Source organism: Nelumbo nucifera, chromosome 1 (assembly GCF_055504915.1).
Source record: "Nelumbo nucifera cultivar China Antique chromosome 1, China Antique-T2T, whole genome shotgun sequence".
Taxonomy (NCBI): Eukaryota; Viridiplantae; Streptophyta; class Magnoliopsida; order Proteales; family Nelumbonaceae; genus Nelumbo; species Nelumbo nucifera.
Genome location: NC_142649.1, coordinates 214,671,855 through 214,688,083, shown reverse-complemented (window position 1 = coordinate 214,688,083; position 16,229 = coordinate 214,671,855). Strand labels below are relative to the sequence as shown.

At 41.1% G+C, this 16,229-nt stretch overlaps 1 protein-coding gene across 1 annotated transcript in view; it reads left to right on the top strand.

Moving 5' to 3' along the window:
* LOC104604691 (Tetratricopeptide repeat (TPR)-like superfamily protein) overlaps positions 1 to 16,229 on the top strand; it is an 83,641-nt gene that overhangs the window by 13,994 nt on the left and 53,418 nt on the right. Inside the window, exons 3-5 of the mRNA XM_010269157.3 lie at positions 3,111 to 3,180; positions 3,424 to 3,537; positions 11,069 to 11,152. Of these exons, the coding sequence (XP_010267459.1) occupies positions 3,111 to 3,180; positions 3,424 to 3,537; positions 11,069 to 11,152 (268 nt within the window). The remainder of the gene's footprint in view (positions 1 to 3,110; positions 3,181 to 3,423; positions 3,538 to 11,068; positions 11,153 to 16,229) is intronic.

Genomic DNA, 16,229 nt, shown 5'->3' with positions numbered 1-16,229 from the left:
GAGATGGCTGAATGGTTATATAAGCAGCCTCTAAAGTCTAAACACATACTTGAGATCTCTCTCTCTCTCTCTCTCTCTCTCAATGACACTCCAGAATCCCAAGTAGTCACTAAAGACTGGCAGCCCACAATTGCTGGTAGGGGTGCAAATGGATTGGATCATGACCCGATCCGATCCGAAGTCCGATCCTATATTGTCAGATTCAGATATCCCTATTTCGGATTTTTGATCAGATCGGATAATCGGGTCCGATTAAAAATCGGATTGGATTTGGATCACCCCTTATCCTATCCGAAAGGATCCGATCCAATATATATGTTATGTATTTATTTATTTATATATAATATATATGTTTATATGTTATTTATTTATTCATAAATATGTTATTTATATTCCATTTTTGTAAATTTTTTATATTATTTATTTTTATAAAATCATATATATATTGATGAAAATAGTTGAAAAAGATACTTGTATTTTTTGTTTTTCTTTCTTTACACAATTATATTTTCTTTTCCTTTTAATAATTTATTATTTTTTAAATTAATTCGGATCGGATCAGATTCGGATATCCAACATCTTGATCAGCTTCGAATTCAAAATCGGTATTTATGAGATCCGATCGGATCTACAGTGTTTCGGATCGGATTCGAATGTACCTTGATTTGAATCTGATCCAATCCGTTTGCATCCCTAATTGCTGGAAGGGGATGAAGTAGTTTTGGGAATTTGTGGCTTCTTGCCCCACCTGCCAACAATAGAATTGTGAGGCAATGGATCTCGTAGGATAACTTCAAGTTCTCAAGTCCTAGAGCTGGTATGGGAAGATATCAGTATGAATCTCATCTTTTGTCTTCCCCCAGTGTAGCTTTTCTTCTTCCTAGTTTTAGATCCTTGTTCATCTATTTCCCTTGTTGGTTTAGAGGTTTCCTTAAGTTCAATCATAGGTTCTATTGTATGGGTTTATAACCTGAGGCAAATTCTCTTTAGTGTTGCTTACTGAATTTTATTATGATACTTTAGCATTCCTTCCTTTTCTCTAACTCCTGAAGTTTTTCCATGCATTTCTCAAATAAAATTCCACAACGCCTCTTCTAGTTCAAGCAGTTTCAACACCAGGCAGTACAGTTTTTGTGATGCTGGTAGTTTGTAGTTTTGGATCTTTCCAACCAAGGTTTAAATTTTGTCAAAGCTATAAAAAAGGTTGACTTTTCATTAACTTTTGGGAGTGGTTGGAGTGAAATAATGGAATATGAAATCCATAAGGTTTTGCCAACAGTGGAATGAGAGAAAGTAGACTAAGATGGTTTTGTCACATGCATAGAAGACCATCAACAGCACCTGTAAGAAGAAGTGATCCGTTGCAAGTCGAAGGGGGTAGAAGGGCTAGGGGTAAACCAAAAAGGACATGGGCCAAAGTAGTAAGAAATGATTTTAGTGCCCAAAATTCAACAATTGATCTAGCATTAAATGGAATGGAATGGCAAAACAGCATTAAACAATGGATTTATGCAAGACAAGTAGATTTGGTTGTGGTAGATTATATTAGAGGAAAAGAGAAGAGAGAGAGGTGTTAGTTTGAACACTTAAGTGAGGTTCTTTTGGATGTCATAATGAATTACAAAAGTAAACGGGAGAGTATTTGTAAGTTGAATGACTTGATCATGGTGCATATAGATTCTGTGTGCATTTTTTGTGCCTTATCAGATACCATGTTCACTCTTTTTTCCAACTAAGAAACAGATTTTGTTATTGTTGTTCACTCTTCGGGGATCAACTAATGCATTAAACACTGGCTCCTGGAAAAGGATATTATCAGTGTGGAGCCCAGCGGAAAGGACATCTTGATTTGGAAAATATAATAGAAATGGAAATTTGAGTAGGCAAAACAATTATGCCTCTTTTCCCTTGGGGGGGGGGGGGAGAGTTTGCAAGTATTTTTGGAGATGGAAAAGAGTATATTCTTAAAGGCCTTCTCTCCCAATAGAAAGGCCTTGCCTTTGGGCATACCAGTCCCTTCCCCCACCCACCCTGCAAACTCAAGTGCTTTTACAGGAAAAATGATCTGATTACGATACTGAGTGAAGCTCTTAAAGAATGAAGTACGTGAAAACAAGCTTGATGAGGAACCTTGGAATCCAAGGAGGAAGGGTCAAGACAAACACCCTCCAAGGATTCCGAAAGATAGTGTCTCTGGAACTTCTTTATCCCTCAAAACCCTTCATCATCATAATTCATCATCCCTCAAAACCCTTCTAAACCACAAATCCCAATTCAGTCCAGATTCAAATTGGACATCATGCTTAATGTGCTGCAGAAAGAGAGGAAGTAGTCTGAATATAGCTTTTCAATCTGGCATTCAAGCTATAGTCCCACCTATTAGGCATTAGTCTGTGGATGCTTCTGATAACTTATGCCATAGTCTATTGGAATCCAAGAGAAAGCTCTACAACCATTTCCCCAACAATGACGAGTTCCCAAGTGTTATTCTTCCCAGACTTAGTCCACCTGCCTTTTTATGCTTTCATATACTGTCTCCTATTTGATTATGTTCTCTCTTTTGGATTCTCCTGATTCCCACAAAAATTCATTCATTATCATCATAATAAAATTTTGACAGTTTATTAAAAGTAAGAAGGATAAGCTTCACTTACACCTTAGGAAAAATCTGCTTTTAGTTGCATACTCAATGACATTGGTCATCTTATGTAGAACGTGGTTTTCATGTCGCTTAACCAAAGAAGTCCTGAAAGTGATGGTAGATTACAGCATGTAGTTATATTAGAAATCAATTCATTCTTATTTCCGTAGCTACCATCGAGCAATGCTTCATCTTTGTGGTCTCCCCACCCCCCACCCCAGCAGAAATCCTTTTTAGAAGCTTGAACCATTAAGATACCACTGGTGAGTTTGTTACTTGTTCTTCCTGTTTTATTTTAGTTTTTGCTCCTATCAAGTCCATACAAGTACACATCCTTGTCTAGGTATGTTGTAGAATTTGCTAAAAAAACTTTTATATTTATTAAATTTGGACTGTTTCTTAAATCTCTGCTTGATAGGTAGGGTTTGTTTCTTAATCTCCAAAACAATCATGTGGCTGTTTCTGGCAGGTATGCTAGTGCATTAGAGAAGAACCCAGAAGACTATGATGCACTTTACAATTGGGCATTGGTTCTTCAGGTCTGATTTTTATCATTTGATTATCATTATTGGCTCTTCCATGACATTCACTGATGCATGTAGGGATCATACCTGAGGGGGAGATGTGTGTCTATCAGAAAAAAAGTTGCTTTCTTAATATTATAATTTTGTATTACTATTTAGCATGGTGGTCTTATATTTGTTTGTTAATCTAATCTGTTTCAAACCCATTGGGTACCAAATTTCAATCACTCTTTCCATCTATATTAATTCTGGATGCAGGAAAGTGCAGATAATGTTGATCCAGATTCTAGTGCACCTTCAAAAGATGCTTTGCTTGAGGAGGCTTGTAGAAAGTATGATGAAGCCACCCAACTATGCCCTACCCTTCATGATGTAAGTGTCAATATTACTTTTTCTTAATAAAATTGTATTAATGTTTGGGATTTGGATTGTGAGATGAAGGTGAATATTAAGACTTAGTGATCAAATTATATACAAAGTTACTCTTGATATACAAGGAGAGCACTGATGATTAAAATGTGAAAGTTAAAAGAAAAAGAGGAATTTAAAACTAATTGTTTCTTTCGTTAGGTACTCGGATAAGAAAATACACCAAAATGCCATTTGATAATGGCTGAAGTAGATGATTTGGATGACTTGTTGGATTAGTTACTATATAGCTAAAAATTATTATAAAACTATTTTATCCACTAAAAGACAATAAGTCATTTAGTTCTGCCACTTAAGTTGTTATCAGATGGCCCCTAACTGATACCCTTGGTAGGAAGGGAGTGGATTGAAAGCCCTTGTATTAGGGACCACATCCCTAATATCTTTATCCTTGGGAGATAACTAGTAGATACCATTTGTTTTTGTTTCCTAAATCAAAATCCCTTCCAGAAAGCATGAATTTCTGAAAGAATAAAGATCGAGGATTGATGCCCTAAGGTTAGAGATGATGATGATAGTGATTTATATGTTAGATAACATCTTGTTCATTCAATGGTTGTGTTGTAGCCAACACGATATGGTTGGGACCAATGTTTTCAACCCATTGTTGACCCGGATAGTCGAACCGTTTTAACGTCACCCAGCCACAATTCTGTGTCCAGTTTTCCTAAAACCCAGGATTTGACCAAAATTGTTGACTTGGTCAAAACCCATTTGACCTGGCCATTGGGTCACAGGTTACACACTACATGTATTTGCAAACTTCCCAAGGCCATAACTTTGTGCTTGGTTGTCTGATTGGGGTGATCTTTAATATCTTGCCCTGCTATTTTTTGCCAAAAAACCCTTTTTGTCCTTAAATCTCAATTTTTATCATTTTTATAAATAAAAACTGAAATAAAAAAGATAAATTAAACATAAAATAATATATATAAAATAAACATACATACATACATATACATATATATATATATATATACATATATATATATATATATATATATATTGTTAGTGGTGTTAGTGAAGGGGTATTTCAGTCTTTGTACTTGTTGAGAATGCTGATGTGTACTGTTATGTTAGTTCGAGTGCCTCTTACTTAAAGAAGGGCACTCAAGTCTTTTTCAATAAGTCAATAATATAATAATAGGTCTGGCCGAATCAAGGGATTAACTTTTTTCCCTAATTCGAACCAGCCTTTCTCTCTTTTCTCTCTTCTCTCTTTTCTTCTTTCCTCTCCTACTTCTTGTTGTCTACTTTACTCTACAGTCAACGAACAAGACAGAATTCTATGGCAGGTCAAACTTCAACATGGTATCAGAGCTAGGTTCACCAAATCAGACTTGCTAGAATTCTGCCTTCTGCGCATTCGAATTAGGGTTTCACTTGGGGTTCTCAGTTGTGAGTTGGAGACTGGGAAAAGGGCTGAAAAGGAGTGATCGCCCTCTTCCCTAGGAGGTCTCTATGCCTCCGATTGTGTCGTTGGTGATTGGTTGCTGTGGTTTCTAAGCCCTAGTTAGGGCTGGTACGTGTGGTGCAGTGGTGTCTCAGCCCTTCGTATGGTTGGCCTTCAGGCGACGAGGTAAAGTTTTTTTTATATATTTTTTTGTTATGGAATACATGAGAGGTGTAGTACAGTTCGCATGATGGGTTCTCAGATTGCAGTATGCTAGGGTTTATGCTAGGGTTTATTCTGGTTTGTGTGTGATTCGAATGGCAATAGTGTCTACTTAATGGTGAAGCTTCCTATAGTTGTGGATTAATGTTGGTGGTGTTACAAGTGTGGTTTTCAGCTTTTGATATCGCTGAAATCAGTGTGTAGACCTCGGTGAGTAGGGGTTGTGGTGTTGTAGTTTTCAACATTTAATACTGCTGAAATCAGTGTACAGACTTCGGTGAGTAGGGTTTGTGGTGTTGCAGTTCTCAGCTGTTGAAATCAGTGTGCAGATTTCGATGAAGTGTCTGTGTGTAGTGTGCAGTGTGTAGTGCTCCTAATTCAGTGCTCAGAATTAAGGGAGTTCGGCAATGGCAGATAACAGTGATAGTAAACCTAGTGTCATGATATCTACTGACTACCTGAATGTCCAAATGACCTCCATTAAACTGAATGGAGAGAATTATGTCCCTTGGGCCAAGTCTGTAGAGGTTTTTCTGAAGGCGAAGAAGAAAGTGAAGCATATAAGAGAGGAGAAACCCCCCGCTAATTCTCAGGAGTATGAAGACTGGGAACAGGAAGATGCACAGATCATTACATGGTTGTGGAACAGTATGGAACCCAAAATCAGTGTGAACTTCATGTTTCTTGACACAGCCAAAGAGGTGTGGGATCATGCCAAGAAACTGTATTCAGGTCAGGATAATACCACTAGGGTATATCAACTGTATCAGGATTACTTCAATCTGCAACAGGGAAATCAGAGCCTTGAGGAGTACTATGCCAATGTGAGGAATATCCGTAATGAGTTAAATGTCTATCATCCTCTCACTTCAGATGTCAAAGTTCAACAGCAACAGCGAGAGCAGCTTGATGTAACACGGTTTCTGGTGGGGCTGAAGTCTGAGTATGAACCAGTACGAGCCCAGATACTAGGGGGATCTGCTCTTCCATCTTTAGAGGAGGTGTTTGCTCGTCTTCGGAGGGCTTCCATTGGATCTATGGACTCTAATGTCTCCGATAAATCAGCATTTGCAGTGTCAAGAGGCCGAGGTGGCAGAAGTGGGACTCGAGGAACCCAGCCTGGCAGGAGTGGTAGTGGTGGATCTACACACATCCGTGGTGGTGGTCGTACTGGAGGCAGAGATTCAGGGGGAGCTCGTGGTAGAGGACGTGGCTCGGGTCCACGGAAGTGTACTCACTGTGGTTTGGATGGACATACCATTAACTACTGCTATGACTTACATGGTCCTCCCTCGACGTGGGCCAACCATGCCATGACTAGTGACACCAGTTTCAGCCCTACACAGGAGAAACGGTCAGCTGACCCGATGCCTTCTATGGAGCAACCACCTGGGTTTGTTGCTCAGGGGGAGGATGGTAAGGTATGTAGACTTAAGAAGGCTATTTATGGACTTAAACAGTCCCCTCGAGCATGGTTTGGTAGGTTCAGTGAGGTGGTCAAGAAGTTTGGTCTGAAACAGTGCCAAGTTGATCACTCTGTCTTCAGTCTTGACTCTTCGGCAGGTAAAATAATATTGGTGGTGTATGTGGATGATATCGTTGTGACTGGGAATGATAAAATGGGCATTGACAGATTGAAGGCATTCCTACAGGAACACTTTCAGACAAAGGACCTTGGCAAGTTGAAATACTTTTTGGGCATAGAGGTAGCAAGATCTAAGCATGGCATTAATTTGTGCCAGAGGAAATATGTGCTTGATTTACTGGAAGAAACAGGATTGTTGGGTACTAAACCGGCTGAGACACCTATGGAAACAAATACGAGGCTGAGCAGTGATATAGGTGAAGTGTTTGAAGAGCCTGGCAGATACCGACGACTTGTAGGCAAACTAAACTATCTAACCATTACTCGGCCAGATATTTCATTTGCGGTTAGTGTGGTGAGTCAGTTCATGCAGAAACCTTTGGTCCCACATTGGAATGCAGTGCTAAGGATTGTGAGGTATCTGAAAGGAGCTCCTGGTCGTGGTTTGCTGTACAGAAGTGGTGGAAAACTGGTAGTAGAAGGATACACCGATGCTGATTGGGCAGGTTCTATGTCTGATAGACGATCTACCACAGGCTATTGCACCTTTCTGGGGGGTAACCTGGTAACATGGAAAAGTAAGAAGCAAACAGAACACAGCTTCCTTTGCACACTCAGGTATGGCTTGTTTGGCATCCACACCCAACCCCTGGATTATTGACTCTGGAGCCTCCGATCACATGACGGGAACTCCAGGTGTGTTTTCATCTCTCACTCATTGCTCAACATCACAATCTGTTACCCTTGCTAATGGCTCCACGTCATCTATCTGTGGTGTTGGTAATGTTGACCTAGACCCTGTATCCCTATCCTCTGTTTTATATGTACCTAAGCTTCCATTTAATCTTATGTCTGTTAGTAAGCTGACCAAGTCACTTAAGTGCTCCATCACTTTTTACCCTTCTATGTGTGTTTTTCAGGATCTCAAGACGGGGATGAAGATTGGTGGAGGGCATGAAGCCGGTGGACTGTATTATCTTGATGGTGGTGGACGAACGTCAACGGCTCTTCAGTCATCCATTTCTCCTCTCCAGTGGCACTGTAGATTTGGTCATCCTTCGCTGAAAGTGTTGCAGTCCTTAGTCCCTTCATTGAGTCAACTTTCTGTTTTAGATTGTGAGTCTTGTCAATTTGGGAAACACCATCGTGTTCCCTTTCGTTCTAGGGTCGATAACCGTGTGTCGAGTCTTTTTTCTTTAATTCATTCAGATGTTTGGGGTCCTTATAAAGTGATGTCATATAATGGATACCGATATTTTGTTATTTTTGTTGATGACTGTTCAAGAATGACGTGGCTTTATTTAATGAAAGAAAGAAGTGAATTATTTTCCATCTTCCAGAAATTTTATGCTGAGATCCGCAATCAATTTGGTGTTCACATCAAAATTTTCCGTTCTGATAATGGTCGTGAATACTTGTCCTCATCTTTTCGAGAATACTTGGACCACCATGGGATTATACACCAAACTTCATGTACCTATACTCCGCAACAAAATGGGGTTGCTGAGAGAAAGAACCGCCACCTTGTAGAAACGGCACGCTCCCTCATGCACCACATGAATGTTCCCAAAACTTTTTGGAGCGATGCAATGCTCACCTCTTGTTTCTTAATTAATCGGATGCCCACGTCTATCCTTGATGGTCGTTCTCCTTTTAGTGTCTTATTCCCCAACATGTCTCCGTTTCCGCTTTCTCCTCGGGTATTTGGGTGTGTCTGCTTCGTTCATAATCTGAGTCCCGGGACTGACAAGTTAGATGCACGTTCCCTGAAGTGTATCTTCCTTGGTTATTCCCGAACTCAGAAAGGGTACAAGTGTTATCATCCTAGTTCTCGTCGTTCCTTGGTATGTGCTGATGTTACATTCTTTGAGTCTACTCCGTTCTTCGTGGGGTCCGGTGCTGTTGCTTCCCCCACATCACCACCTCCTCTTCCTCTTCCTGTGGCTGATCCACCTCCTTTGGTTCCAGTCATGCCTACGTCCTTGCCTCCGGTGCCACCATTGGTTGACCGTCCACCCATCCGTCACGTGTATACACATCGCCCACGTGTACCGGCTGCAGCTCCTCCAGCTTCATCACCGTCGACAGATCCAGCTCCAGCTTCGACACCAGCCTCCGACCTAGATCTTCCTATTGCCTTACGGAAAGGTAAGCGTACTTGCACCCTTCACCCTATTTCCAATTTTGTTTCACTTACCCACCTCTCCGCTTCCCATCGCCAGTTCATATCTTTGTTATCCTCCGTGGTTGTTCCTAAGGATGTCCAGGAAGCCCTTACCTCTCCAGAGTGGTGCCGTGCTATGGAAGAAGAGCTCTCTGCTTTGCATCATAATCACACTTGGGATCTCACCGCTCTTCCTCCTGGGAAGCAGGCTGTCGGTTGTAAGTGGGTGTATAGTGTTAAGTACTTGCCAGATGGTCGTGTTGAGCGCCTGAAGGCGCGGCTGGTTGCCAAAGGGTACTCCCAAACCTATGGCATTGACTACACGGAGACGTTCTCCCCGGTTGCTAAGATAGGATCAGTTCGTGTCGTCATCTCCCTTGCAGCTATGTCTGGTTGGCCTCTCCATCAGCTCGATATCAAAAATGCCTTTTTGCATGGGGATTTGCTCGAGGAGGTCTACATGGAGCAACCACCTGGGTTTGTTGCTCAGGGGGAGGATGGTAAGGTATGTAGACTTAAGAAGGCTATTTATGGACTTAAACAGTCCCCTCGAGCATGGTTTGGTAGGTTCAGTGAGGTGGTCAAGAAGTTTGGTCTGAAACAGTGCCAAGTTGATCACTCTGTCTTCAGTCTTGATTCTTCGGCAGGTAAAATAATATTGGTGGTGTATGTGGATGATATCGTTGTGACTGGGAATGATAAAATGGGCATTGACAGATTGAAGGCATTCCTACAGGAACACTTTCAGACAAAGGACCTTGGCAAGTTGAAATACTTTTTGGGCATAGAGGTAGCAAGATCTAAGCATGGCATTAATTTGTGCCAGAGGAAATATGTGCTTGATTTACTGGAAGAAACAGGATTGTTGGGTACTAAACCGGCTGAGACACCTATGGAAACAAATACGAGGCTGAGCAGTGATATAGGTGAAGTGTTTGAAGAGCCTGGCAGATACCGACGACTTGTAGGCAAACTAAACTATCTAACCATTACTCGGCCAGATATTTCATTTGCGGTTAGTGTGGTGAGTCAGTTCATGCAGAAACCTTTGGTCCCACATTGGAATGCAGTGCTAAGGATTGTGAGGTATCTGAAAGGAGCTCCTGGTCGTGGTTTGCTGTACAGAAGTGGTGGAAAACTGGTAGTAGAAGGATACACCGATGCTGATTGGGCAGGTTCTATGTCTGATAGACGATCTACCACAGGCTATTGCACCTTTTTGGGGGGTAACCTGGTAACATGGAAAAGTAAGAAGCAAACAGTTGTGGCAAGAAGCAGTGCAGAAGCGGAATATAGGGCCATGGCACATACTGCTTGTGAACTAGTGTGGCTGAGGAACCTTCTACAGGAGATAGGATATGACATCAGTACTCCAATGAAGCTCTACTGTGACAATCAGGCAGCGGTTCATATCTCTTCCAATCCAGTGTTTCATGAAAGAACCAAGCACATCGAAGTTGACTGTCATTTTGTGAGAGAGAAGGTGCTGAATGGGGTGATAGAAACTGCATATGTTAGTACGGGAAACCAGTGGGCAGACTTGTTTACAAAAGGCTTGAGTCGGGGGAGAGTGGACTACATATGTAACAAGCTGGGATTATATGATATATACTCACCAGCTTGAGGGGGAGTGTTAGTGGTGTTAGTGAAGGGGTATTTCAGTCTTTGTACTTGTTGAGAATGCTGATGTGTACTGTTATGTTAGTTCGAGTGCCTCTTACTTAAAGAAGGGCACTCAAGTCTTTTTCAATAAGTCAATAATATAATAATAGGTCTGGCCGAATCAAGGGATTAACTTTTTTCCCTAATTCGAACCAGCCTTTCTCTCTTTTCTCTCTTCTCTCTTTTCTTCTTTCCTCTCCTACTTCTTGCTGTCTACTTTACTCTACAGTCAACGAACAAGACAGAATTCTATGGCAGGTCAAACTTCAACATATATATATATACCTCTGTTGGAACACTGATTGGGACAAGGCTTAAATGATGATGACAATGATTCTGTTTCTATGGCTGTTCTATATATCTGTAACATAGGGTTGCCACACAAAAATTATGTTTGAGTTAAATTCCCACTTTATATATTAGTAATATTTTTGTCATTATATGCTAGGCCTTCTATAATTGGGCTATTGCCATCTCTGATCGGGCAAAGCTGCGTGGTCGTACTAAGGAGGCTGAAGAACTATGGAAACAGGTTTGACTTTGAAATTGGCTATACAATCTTGGTTCTCATGTATTGACATTCTAATTTCTATTTTTTGAGTGATCTATAATAAGTCTATGTTGTTATTGGCTGATTCTCCTGGAAAGGATTATGGCTATAGGTGGAGATGTGCTAGGTGTTGGAATTTAGAATCTCTTTATTATTATTATTATTATTATTTTTGATTGGAAACGGTGACTTTCATTAAGGATATCAAATTACATCTTGCAATGTCAACCACTCAGACAAAGAGTGTTGACCCCAAAATGACATCAAGAATTACAATACAACCCAAAAGAAGTTTTCCCTGAAGGTCCCCTGTTTTCGTCAACTCGGATCAAAACAGAGGAGAAAGAGTTGAGAGTGAAAAGGGTGTGTTTTGTCTTGAACATCACGCCCAAAAATGTTTAACTAATATATGAGATAATACAAGTTATGGAAAGGACAGTTATGTCCTTGTCTTACAATAAATAATAAAATAGAAGATAGTGTACATAAGTTACAATATAAAAGGGTGGTCCCAAGGGCCAAAAAAGGAAAGAAGATGTAAGAGACATAGATCAATCTCTACACCCCCCTCAAACTGATGCTGAGGTACGAGCATCAATTTGTCAACTAGAAACTGGTGGCGAGCATGGGTCATAGCCTTCGTGAATATGTCAGCAAGCTATAGGGAGAAGACACATGCGGTAGAGATATGTGTCCAGCAGAAAACTAGTCTTTAATCAAGTGGCAGTCAACCTCTATATGTTTGGTGCACTCATGGAAGACTGTGTTGGATGCAATCTTGATAGCACTCACATTTTCAGCATAAATAGGAATTGGGGATGACAAGGAGATGCCAAGATCATTAAGGAGGGCTCTCAGCCATATAATCTCACCGCAGACGGATGACATAGCCCTATACTCAGCCTCGGTAGATGATTTGGAAACGGTCGGTTGCTTCTTACACTTCCAGGATATAAGAGAGTCACCAAGAAAGACATACCAGCCAGTAGTGGAGCGTCTAGTGTCTGGGCATCTTGCCCAATCAGCATCTGCATATGCGGATAAGCTAAGCGAAGGAGATGTAGGGAAGCAAATGCCATGTGAAAGTGTTCCACGGATGTATCTGATAATGTGAAGAATTGCCGTCATGTGCGGTTGTCGAGGAGAAGAAACAAACTGGCTGACCACTTGAACCGCATAAGAGATATCTGGACGCGTCATGGTGAGGTATATCAGACTACCGACAAGCTCTCGATGAAGAGTGGCATCTTCTAGGAGGTCCCCATCATCTTTCGAAAGTTTCATATTCATCTCAAGAGGTGTGTCAACCTGTTTGTCATCACTCAGGTTTGCAGATCTCACAAGGTCCATCGCATACTTGTGTTGATTAACAAAATACCCATGGGGAGAGTGAGTAACTTCTAGACCCAAAAAGTAAGTGAGATGACTGAGGTCCTTCATCTTGAAAGACTGACTGAGTAGCTGTTTCAGAGAGGGAATACTTTGACTGTCATCACCGGTAATAAGAATGTCATCCACATAAAGTAGTAATGTAATTCCTTGGGGACTCCTCGGTATGAACAATGAATAATCTAAAGAGCTCTGTGTGAATCCTGCATTTGTGATCACTGAACGAAATTTCTCAAACCAAGCCCTAGGGGCTTGTTTAAGGCCATACAAGGACTTTTTGAGTCGATATACTAGGGAAGAACTGTCATAGTATCCCAGTGGAGGCTTCATATAAGCAGTTTCCTTAAAGTGTTTTTGGCATCCATCTGATGAATGTTGCAGTGTTTAATTGCAGATATAGCCAACAATAGACGGGCAGTGGTCATCTTATCTATAGGGGCAAATGTCTCATCATAATCTATCCCATACTCCTGCTTGTACCCTTGTGCCACCAAACGTGCCTTGTATCTATCAAGACTCCCATCAGATTTGAGTTTCATTGAATATACCCACTTGCTTCCAATAAGAGAGGCATCTGGAGGGGCTGGAACCATATCCCAAGTATCATTATCCATAAGGGCTTGGAGCTCAGTATCCATGCTTCTTTCCAATGCGGGACAGCCATAGCCTTCCGGTATGATGTGGGAATATTTGTGGCAGATAGAACAACAGAGAAGGAGCTATGGTTTGAAGGAAACCCATAACGGTTAGGAGGATGAGAAATTCGAGAAGAGCGACGTAAAGGAGGATTAGAGGATGGTTGAGGATCATGGATAGGTGCAGGTGTACTTACAGGATCAAGAGAAGGATGAGAACTCGTGGCTAGAGATGATGGATCAGCTTCTGGTGATGAAGGGGGCAGAGCGATAGGAGCTTGAGCAGCTAGCATCTTTCTGAAATAGACATGAAGCAACTCTGGAATAGAAAGTGAATCTGAAGAACATGTAGAGTCAAAAGAATGTAGTATCGAAATGGAAGTAGCAGGCAACTTAACAATGTGAGGAAAAAGGGACATGTTCTCAAGGAAGATGACATTGCGGGATATGCGAACTCGACGAGACTTCGAATCATAGCAAAGGAAGCCCTTATGATCAGGGCTATATCCTACAAAAGCACACATTGCTGATTGGGGAGTCAACTTTGTGCGTTCATGTGGGGGAAGGTGAACAAAACATACACAACCAAAGACATGAAGAATAGAAAAATCAGGTGAACGGTGAAACAAACTTTGAAAAGGAGATGTATGATTGCAAGACAAATGATGGAAGAATGTTAATAAGGTATACAACAGTGCTGGCCGCCTCCACCCAAAATGAAGTAAGAGCATGGGAATCATGAAGAAGAGTTCGAACTATGCTCAGGATATGTTTGTTCTTGCGTTCTACCACTCCGTTTTGTTGTGGAGTGCTAGGACAAGATCTCTGGGATTGTATTCCATTGTCTCTCAAGAAAGTTTGAAAATCTCCATCAAGGTATTCACCCCCCGAGTCTGAATGGAAAACTCCAATATGGAAACAATTGGAGACGACCAAACATCACTATGTATTATTTTAAAAGGAACAGACGCATGTTCAACAACTGAAGGAAAGGGTAAAACATGGCTCTTACTCAAGCAACAAGAAATGCAAGATTTATCAACATTATTAAAAGAAGTAGCTTTAGAAGACAAATAACCATCACGAAACAAAGACTCAAGTTTATTTGCATAGGGGAGCCCAAGACGTCTATGCCACAAGTGCCATACATTATTTCTACAAGTAACTTTAGTACTAGGAGTGGTAGTAAGTAAATAGGATGTGGATGAGTGCCCCTGTGTCTTTTCAAATTCCAAGGCAAATAGCCAACCCAGTCTACGCCCCTTCCCTTTCACTGTCCCAGTGCGTTGGTCCTGTATCAACCAACCATCATGGGAAAAGGAAACAATGTTACATCCTCAACTAGCTGATCGACTGAGGTCAAATTAGTTGTAAGTTTAGGAACAAAGAAAGTTTTAGGTAGATGAAAGCAAGAATTAACAGATGTAGTTAAGGACAAATCATTGCAACCAACAATATCTAGTTTCTCTCCATTAGCAGTAACAATATGCTTATTCAAGGATTTGGGTTTAATGAACTAACCAGTGTGAGCCCCTGTCATATGGTTAGAGGCCCCGGAATCAATGATCTATAAGTGGCTAGGGGAGGAACAATAATAGGATGACTCACCCGAAAGACTGATGGTTGAAAATGCAAAGGAAATGGCTGAGGATTCTAGCTGCCGCATTCTTTCTTCTGTAAGAGTCCCAGAATTTTCATCCATTCCAGCTGAAGCTGTACTCCCTGTGTCTGTACTTTCAATGGTTGTCTGGAAGGCCTTGTGTTGATTCTTCTTAGTGCTAGAACCATTCACCTTAGCTGGTTTGGTAGGACATTCAGGAATAATATGTCCATGCTGTTTGCAGTAGGTGCTGAAAATTTTCTTTCGGCAGTGTGAAACAACACCGTGTTCCTTGCATTCATAGCATTGTACACGAGACAAGTCCTTCTTGGGCTTGGATTTATTCATCAGAAAGGCTGTCTCTGTTCCTGAATCAGATTTTGACCTCAAGGTCGACTGAGTAATGAGTCTAGTTTCCTCCTTGAGAAGCTCCCCCAAAACTGTGTCAAGTGTGGGAGGAGTGCCCCTACTGAGAATGTTGGACCTTACAATTTCATATTCAGGTCTCAGATGCATCAGAAAATGCATGATTTTCCTCCCATCAAAGTATTCTTTCAGATTTTTGATGTAGCAAGTAGAGGTGTTTTCACCCATGTGAACTAATTCATACTCCGTCCACAGGTTCATGAAACCAGCATAGTACTCTTGTATTTTCTTCTTACCCTGACTGTAAGAAAATATCTTTGTCTCTATCTGATACTGACGTGAGATGTTGGACTGTTGATACACCTTTCCCATGTAGGTGAACATCTCACTAGCAGTTCGATAACTTCTCATTGGGATAGCAATCTCGGTTCCAACAGATCTGAGAAGCCAAGATACTACTTTGGCATTGTCGATCTTCCACTGTTTCAGCCCCTTAGAATCAGACCCATCTGGTTGTTTTGTGGAACCATCCACGAACCCCCATAGTCCATTTCCTTCAACATAGAACTGGAAATGGAATTTCCAGAAGGCATAGTTTGTTCTATTGAAATTTACTGGTAGAATATCTCTTTTCTCCATGGCCATTTCAAAGTAAGCAAAGAAAGACTGAGAAAATAGAGCATCCAAAGGTTCAAGAAAGTCCAAAACTCGGTGGAATAAGTGTGCCCAACCACACACCACAGAGAGGAATCAAAAACCAATAAAGAAACCAGTCACACAGAGATCTCGAATTGATGACAGTCCAAAAAAGGTAAGTTTTCTGGACTGTCGAACAAGAAGAGGGGCAGAACACTCTTCAAAAGGAATCTGAACCAAAAAAAATTATAGATCTATGTAGATCTGACCTGGACGACTTCAGATCTGAAGTTTCACAGTGATTGGAGTAGCCGATTGAGAGAAAATGAAGAAACCCTATTTCTGATGGCGAGCTTCCAGAGAAATAGCAGTGGAGATGTGTGCAGATCAGTACAGCAACATACGAGATCCAAACAGAGGAGAAAGAGTTGAG